Genomic DNA, 21,333 nt, shown 5'->3' on the forward strand with positions numbered 1-21,333 from the left:
CTATCCCCACCTCCCAACCACCCGCCCCGCCTCCCACCACCGGCTCTGGCACAGACCGTATAAGTCTGCCCAGCACTATCCCCACCTCCCAACCACCAGCCCTGCCTCCCACCGCCGGCTAAGCTTCTGGGGATCCCTTCCTTCTGAGGAGGATTCCTTTATGTTTATCCCACGCATATTTGAATTCCGTTACCGTTTTCCTCTCCACCACCTCCCGCGGGAGGGCATTCCAAGCATCCACCACTCTCTTCGTGAAAAAATACTTCCTGACATTTTTCTTGAGTCTGCCCCCCTTCAATCTCATTTCATGTCCTCTCGTTCTACCGCCTTCCCCTCTCCTGAAAAGGTTTGTTTGCAGATTAATACCTTTCAAATATTTGAACGTCTGTATCATATCACCCCTGTTTCTCCTTTCCTCCAGGGTATACATGTTCAGGTCTGCAAGTCTGTCCTCATACGTCTTGTAACGCAAATCCCATACCATTTTCGTAGCTTTTCTTTGCACCCCTTCCATTTTTTATAAATGATCTAGAGGTAGGAGTAATTAGTGAGGTAATTAAATTTGCTGATGACAAAAAGTTATTCAAAGTTGTTTAATTGCAAGAGGATTGTGAAAAATTACAAGAGGACCTTATGAGATTGGCAGACTGGGCGTCTGAATGGCAGATGACGTTTAATGTGAGCAAGTGCAAAGTGATGCATGTGGGAAAGAGGAACCCAAATTATTCACCACCCACATGATTCTGTATCGACGATTGTTATACATTGACCATATCTCCCATTCTCCTTATGCTAACCCTTGTCTTTTCCTCTCCATCCTCCCTATGCCTACCTCCCAAAGTTCATTCGCTTCTACACTCAATCCCTCCTATGCTCAATTTACTTATCCGTTAACGCCATTATTATTACGTTTACTACAATTTGTATAATCTTCTTAAAGACTTTGTAATTCTTTTTACTTGTTATTATGAAAGCCGCATTGAGCCTGCTATGTATGGGAAAGAGCGTGGTACAAATGTAATAAATAAATAGCTACGTAATCTAGGGTTCTATGCTGGGAGTCACCGACCAAGAAAGGGATCTAGGTGTCATCGTTGGTGATACGTTGAAACCTTCTGCTCAGTGTGCTGCGGCAGCTAAGAAAGCAAATAGAATATTAGGTATTATTAGGAAAGGAATGGGAGAACAAAAATTAGGATGTTGTTATGCCTTTGTATGTCTCTATGGTGTGACCACACCTCGAATATTGTGCTCAATTCTGGTCACCACATCTCAAAAAAGATATAGTGGGATTAGAAAAGGTGCAGAGAAGGGCGACAAAAATGATAAAGGGAATGGGATGACTTCTCTTTGAGAAAAGGCTAAAGCGTCTGGGGCTCTTCAGCTTGGAGAAAAGACGACTGAGGGGAGATATGATAGAGGTATATAAAATAATGAGTGGAATGGAAAGGATAGACATGAAGCATCTGTTTACTCTCCAAAAATACTAGGACTAGTGGGCATTCAATGAAGCTACTAAGTATTAAATTTAAAACTCAAAGAACGCATTGCGTGCAAGGTGTGCACCCTAGTTCACAAAATCATCCATGGTGATGCCCGAGCCTAAATGTCAGACCTGATAGACCTACCACTCAGGAATGCCAAAAAATCATCCCGCACATTCCTCAATCTTCATTTCCCCAACTGCAAAGGTCTAAAATATAAACTAATGCACGCATCAACCTTTTCCTATATGAGCACACAATTCTGGAACGCACTACTGCGCAACCTAAAAACGATTAATGAACTAACCAGCTTCTGCAAATTACTGAAGACCTATCTTTTCAACAAGACATATCACAAAGATCAAAACATGTGAAACCCCACACGTATCCAGAACTGTCTTACAATGCTTTCTTGCTTTTTACTATTATGCTCTATCATTATCATCAGTGGTGTAGGAAGGGGGGGGCGGTGGGGCGGTCCGCCCCGGGTGCACGCCACTGGGGGGGAGTCGGCTCGCTGGTTCCCTGCTCTTTCTGCCCCGGAACAGGTTACTTCCTGTTCCGCGGCAGAGAAAGCAGGGAAGCAGCAGAGCCGACGCAGCTCCCAGTGACGTGCACTGGGGGCGGATCGGCCCTCCCGCTGCAAGGTAAGGGTGCGTTTCGGGGGGGGGGGTGCGCTCCGGAGAGGGGGTGTGCGCCGTGCCCGTGCTGCATCCGGGGGGGGGGGGGGTGCACAGCGGCGACCCACCCCGGGTGTCAGGCACCCTCGCTACAGCACTGATTATCATGTAATCAAAATCCTTCTGTAATACCAATTGTTTATTCTCTTCTCATTTCCACTACTCATGATGTATTGTAAGCCACATTGAGCCTGCAAAGAGGTGGGGAAAATGTGGGATACAAATGCAACAAATAAAACGAATTGGAGAAATTAATGTAATTAATGTAGTGTAATTAATCTTTGGAATTCGTTGCCGGAGAATGTGGTAAAGGTGGTTAGGTTAGCGGGGTTTAGAAAAGGTTTGGCCGGCTTCCTAAAGGAAAAGTAAATAGACCATTATTAAAATGGACTTGGGGAAAATCCACTGCTTTTTTGGGATCTTGCCAGGTATTTGTGACCTGGATTGTGGCCACTGTTGGAAACAGGATGCTGGGCTTGATGGACTTTTGATCTATCCCAGTATGCAGTAAGTATGTACTTATGTAAGGAAGGAAATCCAGTAGTGAAAATCAGTGAGAAAAGGAGGGCTTATCAGGAGTTCAATAAATAACAGCTACTTGGATAGGTGGTGAATAGGTGGATGGAGTGGACTTCAGAGGAAGAAAAGTGAGAGGGGATGGAAATAGGTGGATGGAGTGGATTTCAGAGGAAGAAAGGTGTTGAAATCTGCAGGAAGCAGCAAGTAGCAGCCTGACAGCACCACTGTGATGAATATGTGTACATTCTGTTCTTACTGTTATAAATAGTGAATTTAAGGTTTACGATTTTTGGATGTAACCAATAAATACTGATAGAACATCTCTGATGGTGAAATCGGTATACCAATAAGCCTTTGAAAATTGTGTCCCCAGCAAGCAAACGATGATGTTATCCAGCAGCTGTTGTCATGGCTGGATGATGTCATTGGAGCATGCTGCTGCTGTGACAGTATGCATTGTAGCAGCAGTAGCTTGTGTTTTTCCTCCCATTTTTGTCTGTTACTTCCCCCAACTCTATAAGAGGGACCTCATTCTCATTGGGGTCATCTTTGACTCTTCTCTCTCCTTCTCTGCTCATATCCTGCAGATTGCCAAGACCTGTCGTTTCTTTCTTTACAACATCCGTAAAATCCGCCCCTTTCTTTCCGAGCACTCTACCAAAACCCTTGTCACCTCTCGTTTAGACTACTGCAATCTGCTTCTTGCTGGCCTCCCACTTAGTCACCTCTCCCCTCTCCAGTCGGTTCAAAACTCTGCTGTCCGTCTCATCTTCCGCCAGGGTCGCTTTACTCATACTACCCCTCTCCTCAAGACCCTTCACTGGCTCCTTGTCCGTTTTCGCATCCTGTTCAAACTTCTTCTACTAACCTATAAATGTACTCACTCTGCTGCTCCCCAGTATCTCTCCACACTCGTCCTTCCCTACACCCCTTCCCGTGCACTCCGCTCCATGGATAAATCCTTCTTATCTGTTCCCTTCTCCACTACTGCCAACTCCAGACTTTGCGCCTTCTGTCTCGCTGCACCCTACGCCTGGAATAAACTTCCTGAGCCCCTACATCTTGCCCCATCCTTGGCCACCTTTAAATCTAGACTGAAAGCCCACCTCTTTAACATTGCTTTTGACTCGTAACCACTTGTAACCACTCGCCTCCACCTACCCTCCTCTCTTCCTTCCCGTTCACATTAATTGATTTGATTTGCTTACTTTATTTATTTTTTGTCTATTAGATTGTAAGCTCTTTGAGCAGGGACTGTCTTTCTTCTATGTTTGTGCAGCGCTGCGTACGCCTTGTAGCGCTATAGAAATGCTAAATAGTAGTAGTAGTAGTAGTCCTAGCACTTCTCACATTTTAAAGCGTCTTGTAGAGTTGATGAAGAAGCACAAAGCCGTGTGAGTAAAGACACATTCTCCCATTGTTCTCTTTCTAGGTTTGGGGGCTGGAATGGGCCAGGGGAGGCTGATGCAGATGATAGGGCTGAAAAAAAGGGAGGTTGGTACTGTTGCTGGAGCTTAGAGAGGGACTGAGGATGAAAAGAAGGGTGTTTGAAGAAGGGGAAGGGGCTGATGCTGTGGATTGGTCTTGGAGAAAGGGACTGATGTTGAGCTGGGGCTTGGAAAAGGCAAGCTGATACTGGGGTTGGGGTTTGAAAAAAAGGGGTACTGATGCTAGGGTTGAGGTGTTGGGTAAAGGTGGTGCTGAATCAGTTGCTGGTGTTTGAAAAAGGGGGTAAGGGTGATGCTAGGGTGGGAGAAGAGGGGTTGGTACTCTAAAACTGTGTTTTGAGTCATTGATTGGAAAATACCTAAAAAAAAACCACAAATCGTGTTTTGTATTTCTAATATAAATGCCTATTTTTTGACCCTGGGAAAGCACTTACTGGCACCAAAAATAGACCCCCAAAATTCCAATTAATAAACAACTATGATCATAAGTCCTATTTATTTTCCAGCTAATTATGGGTGCTCTGAGGGTACAAAAACATTTATTAGTGTTTTTTGTGCCACATGCGCTATTGTTAAGTACTTTTTCTGGTTAAATTAAATATGTAAAGTTATGTCACTTAGGAACTATTGGTGCAGTAAAGGCACAAAAATAGAGTGGCGGATCCAAGATACTCAAGGGAAGAAGTGAAAGAGTACCAGTGGAAGTGGGGTTTCTGGTGTTTATCCAATAAATACCTGTTTTAATTTTTTTGCATCAGGTGGGGGGAGGGTTTGTTTGTGTTTATTAAACCTAAAATTGGAAGCCTTCTATATATGTAATATGCTTAGGCTCTTAGTGGTAGTGCCTGTGTGTTGGGATGCATGCTTTTCTCCTGGTGGCTATGAAGGAGCATTTGCTGAAATGTAATGTGTACATTTTGCAGAGAGCTAGCCCCTTGCAAATGCCCTTTGCATAGCATTGTGGCTACTGGACACAAAGTCATGCAGGCATGGGAAGGCTGCAGGAAGTAACAGGTGGTGGGCCATGTATGTAGGATGAAGAGTAGTGTGGTTTTCAGCACATCTCATGTGACCCAGAAGAGTGGTTGCTTGCATGAGTGACAGGAGGAGCTAGTTGGCTGCCTTTCAAGGGTTGGCTGGGGCAAAGGGGAACACTGCTGTGGTTGGGATGGGAAGGAGCATCGACAGAACAGGGTTGTTGGCATGGAAGTACTCATTGCTCTGCAAATATTTTGGAGAATCTGAGTTAGTATATATTTATTTATTTTCCTTACATTTGGTTCTCTGTTACTTTCAGAGATATGACAGAAGTAGTTCACATCAAAGACCGAAAGGAGGTAATTCATGAAATGAAATTCTCACCAGATGGATCCTATCTCGCTGTAGGTTCTAATGATGGCCTAGTGGATGTTTATGCTGTTGCCCAGCGTTACAAGAAAATAGGGGAATGCAACAAATCTTCTAGTTTTATTACTCATATTGATTGGTCTGTGGACAGTAAATTCTTGCAAAGCAATGATGGGGCAGGAGAAAGACTGTTCTACAAGATGCCATGTAAGTACAGAAGAATGTTAGTGTGTACATGAAAAATGGAAATGCAGTGATTTCTGCAGCTATTAATAAAATTCTTATTTAGAAACAAAAATCTTTTTTTTCCTTTTCCCATTTTGTCCTTTTCATAATTCTGTTTTTATGCATACATTGATGCAGAAGTGTATCATCTTGTATTACTGAAGCTTAATTAATGATAACTGGAAATTAATAAAATCACAGTTCACTTCTTATGTTCTCTAATCTGTAATTTTTAATAACCTTCATAGCAAATATATATATATTGACTGTAATTGCAATTCTGTACATGGAAAAAAAGTTTAGAATTATATTCACCTGCCTTAATTTAGCATGTGATCCATGTTTCAGATGTTGGTTCACATATGGATTATGCATAATTGTTTATGGATTATTAAGTGGTGCATTGTTCCACAGTATCTCTTTACCATTTGATACACATTATAATGTTATATTCTGTCATACTATAATACCAAATAGAAAGTACAGAATAAGATTCTGTTTTGAAATGTAGTGCAGGAAGTTTGAACGTGCTTAAGTCCTTTAGTTTACTCATGCCTTGAGACAACTACCGTATAGCGAAACTCTGGCCAAAGTTGGTATGTTGGACTGATTACCTACATGTGGTATCTTCCCTGCATTTTGAAAGTCAGTTCTGTGAAGGTTTAGCATTTTTGTACTATAAAATGGAAGGGTTTTTTTTATTCCAATGATAAGGAACCCATGGACTTTTTCCATTCCTTGTCATTAAAGACAATCATCTGGGTTTGAGGTTGGGTTGATTTCGGAGGCTTTTTCCCTTTTCTATTTTTAAAGCTTGATGCAATTCACAGAATTGTAGTCTTCTTAAAGCACTAATTTGCCATTATATTTGGGAGATTTTTGTGTAATATTATATATAATACTCTATTTTCCTTGTTGGGATATATTAATATTGGTGCATAGTGTTGCTAATATAACTATTATATGGTCTTCCTTTGTGTTCAATGATGTTATTGTAAAATTATAGTATTTTTAAAACCTAATATAGAAGAGTGTATGTTCTTCAAAATATGTTTATAGTAATAATTGGTTATATAAATTTTTTAGATGGTCATTTCATTGTGTAAATGAAAACTAAGAACAAATAAGTAAAAGAGAATTAAAACTGAGTATTTTGTATATTAGTTAAATCCATAGTAACTGACATTAAATGGTTTCAGCTGGGAAACATCTAACCAATAAAGAGGAGATCAAAGAGATTCACTGGGCCTCCTGGAGCTGTGTGATAGGACCTGATGTGAGTGGGATTTGGCCAAAATATACTGATATTACAGATATCAACTCCGTGAATGCTAATTATAGCAGCAAAGTATTGGTGACTGGGGATGATTTTGGATTGGTTAAATTATTCCGGTTTCCTTGTCTAAAGAAAGGTAAGACATTTTAGATTTAGTTGACAATCTGATCTGACGAAGAAGGGCAACCTTCAAAAGCTAATCAAGAAATGTACTAAGTTATGTCCAATAAAAAAAGGTATCATCTTATTTTCTTTTTCATGTTTTATTTTTTTATTGGTTGACAATATAGTAATTGAATTTAGATAATATAAATCATTGAAGATTCAGCTGTTATATATATGTATATATTATGAGATTGCTCAGAAGATTTACAATATCAGAAATGTATTTGTGGAAACAGCATCTAAAATGTGTTCTTATAACACTGTTTTAAATATGTACCCCTCAATGACTCAATATAAATAAAAAAATGAAAAAAAGGATACATACACAGTACAGAAGATAAAGGGGAAAATGATAGAATTTGGCACATGGATAGTAAAATAACAGACCAGTTTGTGCAATTTTATAACCAGTTATACGAGAAGGAGGCGCAGGTAAACTTGGGAGAAATTGAAAGGTATGTAGTTTCAGCATCTCTTTTTAAATTGTCCATTGAGGCAAGGGAAAGATTAAATACACTGCTACAGGGGAGTGCAATCCAAAGGGTAATAAGAAATTTGAAGGCATAGAAAGCACAATGTTTGAATGGTTTATTGGAGGGTATGAGAAAGTCTAGGAAATTACCATTCCTCCTTAAGGCACTTCCTCACAATCAGAAGCACCTTAAAAGGCAGGCCACAGAGCAAGGAAGAGCTGACTCAGCAGAAGCAGAGTAGGAAGGGTGTGGTCAAGGCAGAATAAAAACCTCAGATCAGTCAGAGAAGCCCAGAGGATAGAGAAGAAGCCATCCAACCTATGCCTTTACCTCAGAAGAGTAAGCTGCAGAAGTTCTACTCAGGTAGGCTGAGTTTATCTTGGAACCCTGTAGAAAGTTGTATCTTTGGAACTAAAAGCCAAGCCTGGCCTCCAACTGTGCTGAATACTGGAAGACAGTACATTAACTCTGGGACTCTAGTCCAGAGATAAGCTGTTTGTGCTGTCTTTTGAGAGCCAGACTAGTGCATGCAGTGGCCTTGCCAGGGCAGCCCACATGAGAGAATTCTCTCTCTCTTTAAATCTTTTTATTAAAGTGTAAAAAGGAACAATATTCTGTACAACTGCCATTTATAAATTACAAACAATAATAAAGAACAAGGATCAACAGAACTCCCTGTCTCCACTCCCCCCCCTTTTACAAACATTGTAGGGATGATGTTAGGGGATTACAACTAGGGCAACTGCCCCCAGGCCACAGAGAGAGCCCTAAGCTTTCTAGAAGCTGAAGAAGGCACAGCCTGGTAGTGGGCTTTGGGGTCCCCGTCCAAAGTTTTGACCTCGGACCCAGCCATGTCTGACACCAGCTCTGGCAGGATTACACATTTCAAATCTGACATATTCTAATCACAAAATAAAAAATATAATATAATATAAAGATACAAATCAAGGTCAGGTATATACAAAAAGTAGCACGTATGAGTTATCTTGTTGGGCAAACTGGATGGACCGTGCAGGTCTTTCTCTGCCATCATCTACTATGTTACTATGTTTATTTTTTTCTACCTTTTGATGTCTGGTCATTTTATTTTTCAAATCTTGTTGATCCCAGGCTCTGATTTCTGTTTCCCTCTGTTTTCTCTTAACTTACTTGCCAGGGTCTTCTATCCATTTGACATTTCTTCTCTCTCCATGCTCACCATCCATCTTCCATCTCTGTGTCCCTCCCCTGTGTCCATATCCCCGCATCTGTCATCATACTAAGTCCTTATCTCCTCCCTCTGTGTCCAGCATCACTCCTTTGTGTCCCTATACCCCTCAAGTCCAACATCTCCCTTCTGTGTTCCTATTCTCCCCCATGTCTAGCATCTTCCCTCTGTGACCATATATTTCCTCCCGTGTTCGGCATTGCCCTTCTGTGTCCATATACCATCCTCATGCAGCATCTCCTCTTTGTGTCCCTGCCCCTATGCTCCCCTCCATGCCCATCATCTCCCCTCTGTTTCTTTATACCTCCGTGTGTCCAGCATCTCCCCGCTCTTCCTCGCCCACACCAATGTGTGTCTCTTCTCTCTGACCCTACCCCATCCAACTTCTCTCTTTCCGTTCACTCCCTAACCCCCCCCCCCCCCCCCCCCCCCAGGCATCTGGCTTACCTGCCTTCCCTTTTGCTGTGTGTTCAGTATTAGCATCTTTCTTCCTTCATCCTCTTGGTTCGGCATTTCTTTCCCTTCTGCCTGCCCCCTCCCATTCAGATTTTGCATTTCTCTCCAGCCTCCTTCCTGTCAGCCCTGCAGCTCTCTCTCTTCCCTCCAGCCCCCCCCCCCCCTTATGGGGCAGCACTTCTCTGTCTTCCCTCCAGCAGCCCCCCATCCCAAGGGTCCAACACACCTCTCTGCCTTCCCTCCAGCAGCCCCCCCATCCCATGGGTCCAGCATACCTCTCTGCCTTCCCTCCAGCAGCCCCCCTCTACAGGTACAGCACCTCACAGCCCCCCTCCACAGGTACAGGATCTCTCCGCCTTCCCTCCAGCAGCCCCCCACAGGTACAGCACCTCTTCGCCTTCCCTCTGGCAGCCCCCTCCATGGGTATAGCACCTCTTTGCCTTCCTTCCAGCAGCCCTCTTCATGGGTACAGCACCTCTCCGCCTTCCCTCCAGCAGCCCCCCCCCCCAGAGGTCCAGAGCCCTTACCTCCACCTCCCCTCCCATGAGTCCAGCACCTCTCCCCCTTCCCTCCAGGCCCCCCATGGGTTCCAGACCTCTTCCCCTTCCCTCCAGGCCCCCCATGGGTTCCAAACCTCTCTCCCATCCAGTCCCTCTCCTACAGATCCAGCACCTCTCTCTCTTCCCTCCAGCCCCCCCTCCCATGGGTTCAGCGCCTCTCTCCCTTCCATCCAGCACCCCTTCCACAGGTTCAGCACCTCTCTCTCTCTTCCCTCCAGGCTCCCTTCCACTGGTCCAGCCACTGGTCCAGCACTCTTCCCTCCAGCCCCCCTTGCATGGGTCCAGCACCACTCTCTTCTCTAGCCTCCCATGGGACCTGAACCTCTCTCTCTTCCCTCCAGCTCCCCTCCCATATACCCAGCACCTCTCTCCCTTCTCTCCAGCCCTCCTCCATGGGATCAGTGCCTCTCTCCCTTCCATCCAGCCCCCCTCCAACGAGTTCAGCACCTCTCTCCCATCCCTCCTGCCCCCTCCCAAAGGTTCAGCACTCTTCCCTCCAGCCCCCCTTCCATGAGTCCAGCACCTCTCTAGCCTCCCATGGGACCCAAACCTCTCTCCCTTCCTTCCATCCCCCCCTCCCACGGGTCATGCACTTCTCCCTTCCCTCCATTCCCCCTCCCACGGGTCCAGCACTTCTCCCTTCCCTCCAGCCCCCCTCCCACGGGTCTAGCACCTCTCTTCCCTCCAGCCCCTTCCATGGGTTCAGCACCTCTCTCTTCCCTCCAGCCTTCCCAATGGGTGCAGCACCTTTTTCCCTTCTCTCCAGCTCCCCCTCCCAAAGGTCCAGCACCTTTTCCCCTTCCCTCCAGCCCCCCCCATAATGTGGGTCCAGTATCTCTCTCCCTTCCCTCCTGTGGGTCCAGCACCTCTCTGCCCCCATCCTGCAGGTGCTACACTCCCTCCCTTCCCTCCCACTGGTTCAGCACCTCTCTCCCTTCACTTCCAGCATCTCTCTCTTCCCTCCCTTATTCCTGCAGTGGTGCTTCCATCTCCAATTTTTGAGCTGCCTGACAGTGATTTCGACAGGCCTGCTCCAGGGCCTTTCCTCTGCTGGGTCCCACCTTCATGAAATTTACATCAGAAGGCAGGACCTGGTAGAGAGAAGGCCCTGGGGCAGGCCTGTGGGAATCACTGTCGGGGCGGTTCAATAATATAAAATAAAGGCATTACAGATGGAGGGAGGGGGAGGAAAACAGAGATGCCGGACCTGTGGGATGGTGATGGGAGTGAAGGGAAGGGAGCAAGGTACCAGACTGGCAGGAGAGGTAATCGCATTTTGTTTTTTTACTGCGGGAGCAAAACTCTTTACCATTTCCACAGAGCAGTAAAAGGTTTTGCTCCCACAACCACAGTAAATCTTCCAAAACATTTTCTGTTACCATGGATTTACTGCAGTTTATCCTGTGTCCCTGTCCCCATGTCATTCTCTAATATATATTTCACTGACAGATAAGACAAAAAAATGAGATTCTTTTTCAGAGTCAGTGTGTGTGTGTGTTTCTCAAAGAGAGAGTCTGTGTGTTGGTCAGAAAAAGAGAGAACATAAGAATTGCCATATGGGGGGTTAGCTCAAAGGACTATCTAGCCCAGTATCCTGCTTCTAACAATGGCCATGCCGGGTTACAAGAACCTGGTAGAATTCCCCAAAGTAGGAAGATTCTATGGTATGTACCCCCAAGGATTAGAAGTGACTTTCCCCGGGGGTATCAGGAAATAGTGAGATTTTGTGTATTGTTCAGAGAGTAGTGTGTGTCTCAGTATGAAATATCTGGCCCAGAAGAGACTGGATATGTCAGGTAAAAAAAAAGGTGGCCACTGCCAAGTTTGGCTGCATTTACTGAAATATTGTCCAAATTCATAAAGAAGACAGACACTTTTTAGAAAATACTTACGTTGCTTTGATTTCAGAAAGATGAGTTATATAAATCAAATGGAATAAAATCAAAATATATTATTCCCAGCACATATGTGAACATTATGAATGGAACTGCATGTATACTATTTGGGTGAATCTGCAGAGCAATATCAGCATTCTGTGTTTAAGCTAATAAGACATCTTAATGTTCTTAGCTGAGTTTCCATTGACAACAAATTTACTAATTCAGTTTTATTTTTGTTTGTTTGTTTTCATTTAGGGGCTAGATTTCGAAGATATGTTGGTCACTCAGCACATGTCACAAATGTTCGGTGGTCTTATGATTTTCAGTGGGTACTGAGTACAGGCGGAGCTGATCATTCTGTTTTCCAGTGGAAATTCATTCCAGAAGATATAACCAATCCTGTCCTTGAAACAACACCTCAGGGTATGTATAAGTGTTTTTTAAACTGACAATTCAGTTACAAAATATAGCATAATTACATATATGGCGTTCCCTGTAGTTTGTGCTAGCTTAAAAGTTTTAGTAATCACTGATAGCAAACAGTCTCAATGGAGAAAAAACAAAGGTCATGTGATTTTGATCGCTTTTGTCATTGGTAGAATGCCTAGAGCATTCTAGCAAATGCTTTTTGGTTATGCATGATAGGGGATTTAGGTGAACTAGATCAGCTGTCATTTGTGGTTGACTTTGTCTACTATCGAAAAAAAGAGTGTACCAATGGAAGTCTGCCAAGATTTTTTGGGGGGAGGGGAGGAGAGGAATTTTTTTTTTTTTCAAATTTGGGCTTTCCATCAGTTTTCTTTAGTCTTTCTTCATAGTTTCTTTAGCTTTGCAGTTTTGGACCACTTTGAATTTACTTTATTTTTGACCATTGTTGCATCTACTGCTTCACACTAAATCGCAGAATGATTAGTCTCTCCACTGATCCAATATTAAGCCAGGCCTATGATTCAATCAAGATTTTTTTTTCTGTTCTTGAGCACTGTCTTTCTGCAAGAAATACCTTTAATTGGCTTTGATTCTGCAATAATCTTACTGGAAATGCTTTTGAATAAGATCAGTGATTTCAAAAATGTTTCTGCTAAACCTTAATATGTCTGTCACTCACAATGATGAAGCATGTTATATATCCTTAAGAAAGGTCACAACATCTCCAGGCATGGCATTTATATACAGATCAATAAATAGAGCAACTCTTTTCCCACATATGATAAAACTGTGTTATCTTACGCTGGTGCACTTTAAAGACAATTATTCAGATAAAGACCATCATAGTAGATGTTTGTGGTTAATTGTACACCACCATTGCAAGATTGTGGTTTACATTTCATCATTACTTGACTCAAAATATTATCATTGGGTCCTAAAAATGAACTTCAGATTAGCTTAGGGGTCAATATTCAATGTGGTTTAAGCGGGCAGGAGAGACTGTCCTTGGGAATTGACTGGGCATTGCTGCAGAATATCAGCTCTGACTGCTGCTATATACTGGTTCATGTCCATAACCACAGTGGACCCTCCCTTACCGGCTCTCAAAATTGTGAGCTGTTCATTATTAGCCAGCTGATGGATACTGCGGGTTAAGACAACTGTCCCAGGAGATGTATTATGATCAGATAAGTTATGACCTTACTGATGAATTAAAGAAATTTATTACAGAGTATGTTGATAAAGCAGTTATGGATGGAATTCTGACTATTAAGGAACAAAGATATTTGTGCCACCCTAATCCAAAAATACCATATATATACTTTGTTCCTAAAGTCCATAAATCAACAGTGGACCTCCCGGGGCGTCCAATTGTGTGCACCGGGACTCCATATTGGAGCCCCTATCCAAATTTATTGATAAATTCCTTCATCCATTCGTCAGTCGGGCTGAGTCCTACGTCCGTGATTTCACTGACTTTATACAGATGCTTGATCATGTTGACATGGCCAATAATGATGAGGGAGACATCTTGATGGTGGTATTAGATGTAATAGCCCTCTAAACCAATTTATCACAAGATAAAGTTATACAGGTGGCATGCGAGTATTTAGATTGTACAACTATGTCTACATTAAAAATTGGGGCCCTACGTCAGTTGTTAACATGGGTCATATGTAATAATTATTTTGAATTCCAGAATGTTTTATGTTCAAAAAGGCGGGGTGGCCATGGGGGCCACTATCACGCACTCCCTGGCCTGTCTTTAGATGACGGACTTTGAAACCAGACATGTATATACCTCTTCCCAATACAACAAGGTTGTGTTGTGGAGGAGGTATATAGACGATGTGATTTTGTTTGGCGAGGATCGAAAGATGAATTAAATACATTTATTACTACTCTTAATGCAGCGGATCCCCATGTTAAATTTACGTCACACATGTCTACAACTGAAATTGAATTCTTTAAAATCAATAGAACACGAGTGGGGACATTGCCAACTATGAGTTTTAGAAAATCTACCGACAGCAACACCCTGTTACATTATACCAGCCATCATCATGAGGCTTTGAGGAAGGGTGTTCCTGTCAGACAATTTTTGAGATTGAGACGACTGTGCTCATCATTGGATAAGTTTAAGATTCAAGCAGAGGATATGAGTAGACGGTTCAGGCAATGTGGGCAAAAGATTATTAAAAAGGCATAAAAAAGAGCACGGTATGCTACTACTACTACTACTATTTAACATTTCTAAAGCGCTACTAGGGTTACGCAGCGCTGTACAATTTAACATAGAAAGACAGTCCCTGCTCCATGAGCTTACAATCTAAAGGACAAATATACAGTTAGTTAAGTAGGGGTCATTAAATTGGGGTAGTCTAGGTTACTTGAAGGTATAGAGGTTAGGTGTCGAAAGCAACATTGAAGAGGTGGGCTTTGAGTAAGGCTTTGAAGATGGGTAGGGAGGGGGCTTGGCGCAGGGGCTCAGGAAGTCTATTCCAGGCATAGGGTGAGGCGAGGCAGAATGGGCGGAGTCGAATTGGCGGTGGTGAAGGGTACTGAGAGGAGGGATTTGTCCTGTGAGCGGGTGGGAACGTAAGGGGAGATGAGGGTAGAGAGGGGCTGCAGACCGAGTGCATTTGTAGGTGAGAAGTAGAAGCTTGAACTGAATGCGGTATCTGATCGGAAGCCAGTGAAGTGACCTGAGGAGAGGGGTGATATGAGTATACCGGTTTTGGCGGTATATAAGACGTGCAGCAGAGTTCTGAACGGATTGAAGGGGGGATAGGTGGTTAAGTGGGAGGCCAGTGAGGAGTAGGTTGCAGTAGTCAAGGCGAGAGGTAATGAGAACGTGGATGAGAGTTTGGGTGGTGTGCTCAGAGAGGAAGGGGCGAATTTTGTTGATGTTAAAGAGAAAGAAGCGACAGGTCTTGGCTGTCTGCTGGATGTGCGCCGAGAAGGAGAGGTAGGAGTCGAAGATGACTCCAAGGTTGCGGGCGGATGAGACGGGGAGGATGAGAGTGTTATCAACTGAGATTGAAAGCGGGGGAAGAGGAGAAGTGGGTTTTGGTGGAAAGACGATGAGCTCGGTCTTGGCCATGTTCAGTTTCAGGTGGCGGTTGGACATCCAAGCAGCAATGTCGGATAAGCAGGCCGATACCTTGGCCTGGGTCTCCGCGGTGATGTCTGGTGTGCAGAGATACAGCTGGGTGTCGTCAGCATAAAGATGATACTGGAAACCATGAGATGAGATCAGTGAGCCCAGGGAAGAGGTGTAGATTGAGAAAAGAAGGGGTCCAAGGACAGATCCCTGGGGAACTCCAACAGAGAGCGGGATGGGGGTGGAGGAAGATCCATGAGAGTGTACTCTGAAGGTACGATAGGAGAGATAGGAGGAGAACCAGGAGCGGACAGAGCCCTGGAACCCAACTGAGGACAGTGTGGCAAGAAGTAAGTCATGGTTGATAGTGTCAAAAGCGGCGGATAGATCGAGGAGGATGAGGATGGAGTAGTGGCCTCTGGATTTGGCAAGGAACAGGTCATTGCAGACTTTAGAGAGTGCTGTTTCTGTTGAGTGGAGAGGGCGAAAACCGGATTGAAGCGGATCGAGGATGGCCTGAGAGGAGAGAAAATCAAGGCAGCGGCTGTGAACAGCGCGTTCAAGTATTTTGGAGAGGAAGGGTAGGAGGGAGATGGGGCGGTAGTTGGAGAGACAGGTAGGGTCAAGTGATGGTTTCTTGAGGAGAGGTGTGACTATGGCGTGCTGGAAGGTGTCGGGGACCGTTGCAGTGGGGAGAGAGAGGTTGAGGATATGGCAGATGGAGGGGGTGACAGTATGAGATGGTATTAAGTAAGTTGGTGGGGATGGGATCAGAGGAGCAAGTGGTGCATTTTGAGGAGGAAAGAAGGCGGGCGGTTTCCTCCTCGGTGATATCAGGGAAGGAGGAGAAAGAGGCCAGGGCTGGTTGGTTGAGGGGGAGGGTTGGAGGGTGAAGGGGAGGAGGTGGCTTGGTAGTGAACTCAAGGTTGATCTTTTGCACCTTGTCGCGGAAGTAGTCGGCTAGTGTTTGAGGGGAAAGTGAGGGGGGGTGGGAGCAGAGGGCACTTTGAGGAGGGAGTTAAGGGTGGCGAAGAGACGACAAGGGCTGGAGCTGAGAGAGTTGGTCAATTGGGTGTAGTAGTCCTGTTTGGCAAGGAATAGGGAGGACTGGAAGGAGGATAGCATGAATTTGTAGTGAAGGAAATCTGAATGGGTGCGAGATTTCCTTCAGAGGCGTTCGGTAGATCGGGTGCAGGAGCAAAGGTGATGGATGCAAGGGGTCAGCCAAGGCTGAGGATTGGTACGCCTTGTGGGACGAGAGGTGGGTGGTGCGAGGGTGTCCAGAGCGGAGGAGAGAGTGGCATTATAAGCGGAGACAGCTTTATCGACAGACTCGGATGACATGATGGAGGGGAGGAGATTAGAAATACTAGAGGAAAAGGTGGGAGGGTCAATAGCCTGGAGATTCCTGGTAGTAGTGGTTAACGTTGGGCGGGGCTGAGGAGTGGGGTGAAGAAGCGTGAAGGTGATCAGGTGATGATCAGAGAGAGGGAGAGCTGAGGTGTGGAGATTGGAGGGTGAGCCGGAAGAGGAGAGGACGAGGTCGAGACAATGGCCATCTTTGTGAGTAGGGGTGGTGGAGCAGAGCTTGAGGTTGAAGGAGGATGTTAGCGTGAGGAACCGAGAAGCGTGAGAGTCGGTATGCCCATAGGGCTCGGTTATTGTCCCCCAAACACACATCGATGGTCAGACCTTTAGCATGTGTCCTGCCGTTTTCCCATTATGCACCAAGAATTGGGCAAGTGATTCACAAATTCTGACACGTGTTGTCAGTCCATTCAGAGTTTCAAGAGCACCCCAAAGTAGCGTATCGCTGTAAATCAAATCTAGGTGAATTATTAAAAAGAACTACTTCTCATAGATTTGAAGGCCAACACTCCCCTTGTGGTAGATGTGTATATTGTAAATACGCTGTTATCACAAATTGTATTAAGATTCCGGGTTGCAATTGCTATTTTTATCTTCAGTCTACCACCTCTTACAACAGCGAGAGAGTGGTATACTGTATTATATGTCCTTGTTTGAAATACTACATTGGCCATACTAAAAGGAAATTGAAAAATAGGTTGGCGGAACACGTTAGTAACCTGAGGAATAAAAAAAAAGGCAACCCTCTTGTGTCCCATTGGATAAGTCAAAATCACAATATTGATGATCTTGGATGTTTGGCGTTAATACAAATTGCACCTCCACAATGGGGAGGGGATGTCACCGCTCAACTATTCAATTTAGAATAATGGTATATTTTCCAGTGGAATATCATAGCCCCTCGGGGTTTAAATCTTGAGGTTGAATGGTTGTAATATCATATGGCGTTGTGTAAGGGGTGGAGTTTGTATGGATATTTAAACCATGCACGGTTCAGCACGGCATAACGTTCTGATGTAACATCCGGTAATCCGGTCGGGGATAGCAGTCCTGATTGTAAGCAGCCTAGAGTAATGTAAAGAGGGATTAACAATGATAATGATAAGTTTATTTGGTAAAATATATGGGTATGTTATATGTTTATTCACAGAGTGTATGATTGGTTCTCCTGAAGAAGGTTATACTGAAATGCGGTCTCGCATTGAGGACCAGTAAGCGCTAAGGAAGAGATGGTGAATGAACCTGAATGGTTATTCCAGTAGCCTTCATTCCATTCGAAGCAGCGTTGTTTGGTGATGAACAGCCATTTTATTGGGGAAAGGAAGTTATAGTACTTTCACCCAACTTCCCTTCATTTTGGTAGCCGTAATGGCTTCTTTTGGGACATTGTTGCAAAGAGGATATGGTCAACTTTGTATCCTTGAGAGACTATGCATAGAGTCTTGCGAGGCTTTGTATGTGTTTAATGGACTCAGATGAGAGCATTTAAGATCCTGGACAGATAATATATGTGTAACAGTTGACAAGCAACAATGTTGGTTTATTATTGAAAGGGAGTAAGGTGGAAACTTGAATGATTGTGAATGTGTGCTGGACACATGAAAGGAGTTCTGCAATAAATTGTTTATTATTGGGTGTGAGTACACATAAAAAATAAAATAAAAAATTAAACAGAATATATGTTTGCAAGGAGTGCTTTAAAGCGTTATATATCGAGTATATTTGTACTCCGGGTAAAGTAAAATTTCCCCTGTGGCAGTGTAGTTAAAATTTAATGCCAAAAAGTGTAGAGTGATGCACTCGGGGTACAGAAACCCAAAAGAGAGATACCGGATAGGAGGGGAGTGATTTGTAAGCGCGACTCAGGAGAGAGACCTTGGGGGTTTGGTGTCGGAGGATCTGAAGGTGAAGAAACAATGCGACAAGGCAACGGCCGTGACCAGAAGGATGCTAGGCTGCGTAGAGAGGGGCATAACCAGCAGAAGAAAGGAGGTGTTGATGCCCCTCTACAAGTCGTTGGTGAGGCCCCACTTGGAGTATTGTGTTCAGTTTTGGAGGCCGTATCTTGCCAAAGATGTAAAAAGACTGGAAGCGGTGCAAAGAAAAGCTACGAAAATGGTATGGGATTTGCGTTGCAGACCGTACGAGGAGAGACTTGCTGACCTGAACATCTATACCTTGGAGGAAAGGAGAAACAGGTGATATGATACACACGTTCAAATATTTGAAAAGTATTAATCCGCAAATGAACTTTTTCCAGAGACGGGAAGGCGGTAGAACTAGAGGACATGAATTGAGGTTGAAGGGGGGCAGACACAGGACTAATGTTCGGAAGTATTTTTTCATGGAGAGGGTGGTGGATATGTGGAATGCCCTCCCGCGGGAGGTGGTGGACATGAAAACGGTAATGGAATTCAAACATGCATGGGATAAACACAAAGGAATCCTGTTTAGAAGGAATGGTTCCGTGGAATCTTAGCGGAGATTAGGTGGCAATGCCAGTAATTGGAAACAAAACGGGAGCTGGGCAGACTTCTACAGTCTACACCCTGATCTTGACTGAATAGATAAGGGATGGGCTGGAGTGTAAGTTTAAGGGGCTTCGATGTTAGCTTCAGAGCTTAGTACAAGAACAGTACTGGGCAGACTTCTATGGTCTGTGCCCTGAGAAAGGCAAGGACAAATCAAACTCGGGTATACATATAAAGTATCACATACCATGTAAAATGAGTTTATCTTGTTGGGCAGACTTGATGGACCGTCCAGGTCTTTATCTGCCATCATTTCATTTACTATGTATTTGTAGATATCCATTGTTGTCATGGGCCACACTGAAAAAGGGTGTCCATAGTGCTCTTTTAATATACAAAGAATAGTTGAAAAAAATGTGTGAGCGATTATGAATGTCAAAGTGATAATTATCATACTGAGCAGAATGAGAGTAGAATTTTGAGCTGAGCATCATGTGACTGTGTTTGAATGTGCAATCAGGAAAGACAGTGAATAGGGAGGGTAGAATTTAATTAGGAAAACCTGTTTTCCATAAGTTTTTATTTCTGGGTAATTAGCTTGTGCTCACTAGTTTTATACAATAATGAAATAATAAGTAGTCAAGAAATTCAACAATGTGTTGCTTATGACAGAAAGGCTATGATGGATCTAGACAAAATCTTTAAATGCAGAAGTGTATCTCTGTGTGAGGCTCCTTTTACAAAGCTGCACTTGCAATTCCCCATAGGAATTGAATGGGCTTTGTCACATTTGCTGCACCAGAATTGCTAGTGCAGCTTTGCAAAAGGAGCCCCTGATTTGTTGGTCATGGTATTTTCAATAGTGCCATGTGAGTGGATGTGAAAGTTGGATTGTGAAAAAGCAAGACAGGAAGAAAATTGTTGACTTTGAATTATGGTTCTGCTGGGGAAGAATAATTCTTATACTGTTGACTCCCCGAAGAACAAATCAGTCCGTATTGGAGGAGATCAAATGACAAGACTTCATCATGCAAAGAGAGAGATCATTAGAGAAAGACATCATGCTTGTCCCTGTGACAAATAGTTTCTAATAGGAAGAGTGCCCTAGGTCACCTTCAGGTATCAGGAGTCAAAATATGAAAAAATATTTTTTTTCTGTTTGGAATCAGGGTTTGAGGACCTACTTGAGCTTTAAGGTTTTCCAGTGTAATATCCACATTGAGCAGCATCAGGAACTATATATATGACTTCATACACTCCAAATTATATCAGACCAAGTATACTTCAACAACACAATATTACTTGGTTGTAAAAACTGAACTGAAAATTTTGGGTGTACTATTTGATAATACTCTTATTTTTGAGTTGCAAGTGAAAACAGTATCTACTAAGGTATTTAGAATTTTGTGGAAACTCAGGAGGATTAGAGCCTACTTTACGTCTGTTGCTTTTCAAATAGTTATGCAGACACTTGTTTTGGCCCATTTGGACTACTGTAATGTTATTTTTGAAGGGTGCAGTAAATTTTTATTAAGGAGGTTGCAAGTTTTGCAGAATATGGCAGCCAGACTGATATGTCAGGGTTAGAATGTCACCTTTACTGGTAAAATTGCATTGGCTCCCCATTGAGACCAGGGTGGTGTTTAACGTGTATATTAGTAATTTTGATACTATGTGGTCAAACTCCAGCCTTGGGGAGATATGATAGAGATCTATAAAATAATGAGTGGAGTGGAACGGGTAGATGTGAATCACTTGTTTACTCTTTCCAAAAATACTACCTGTAGACACCTCCAGATCCTATCTTATGATTCCTGGTGGTCCAGTAGGGTACCTGGGCAGGAGAGATCCCCATTGCTCCTGCCCCTAGTGACATAGTCATTAAAATGGTCACTTTGGGCTCTAGTGGTAGTCTTGCAGTACAACCACTAGAGGTTAGCCTTCCATGTGTGCTAGAGCTTGCTAGCTCCCGTTGGCTAAATTAGGCCCAGACGTTCAGTGGCAACCCCTATCCAGGCACTGGCACTGAATATACAGGCACAAGTTGGTTACCAGGAGTCATCCACCTGCCACTGATATTCAGCGGTGGCACTCTGAGAGTTACTCAGTTAACTTAGTTCCACATTTTTCTGTCTTGATTTAACTGGATAGTTATCTGAGTTCTGTTTCTAAATATCTGCAGTGCTCAGGTAACTCCTGGCTCTGCCCTAAGACCAATTTGCCATTGCTTGGACAGTGCCAT

At 43.7% G+C, this 21,333-nt stretch overlaps 1 protein-coding gene across 1 annotated transcript in view; it reads left to right on the plus strand.

Moving 5' to 3' along the window:
- Positions 1-21,333, plus strand: part of EML6 (EMAP like 6) — a 744,128-nt gene that overhangs the window by 172,688 nt on the left and 550,107 nt on the right. Inside the window, 3 exon segments of the mRNA XM_030195849.1 lie at positions 5,429-5,685; positions 6,903-7,115; positions 11,976-12,143. Of these exon segments, the coding sequence (XP_030051709.1) occupies positions 5,429-5,685; positions 6,903-7,115; positions 11,976-12,143 (638 nt within the window).

The sequence above is a fragment of the Microcaecilia unicolor genome, chromosome 3 (assembly GCF_901765095.1).
Source record: "Microcaecilia unicolor chromosome 3, aMicUni1.1, whole genome shotgun sequence".
Lineage (NCBI taxonomy): Eukaryota > Metazoa > Chordata > Amphibia > Gymnophiona > Siphonopidae > Microcaecilia > Microcaecilia unicolor.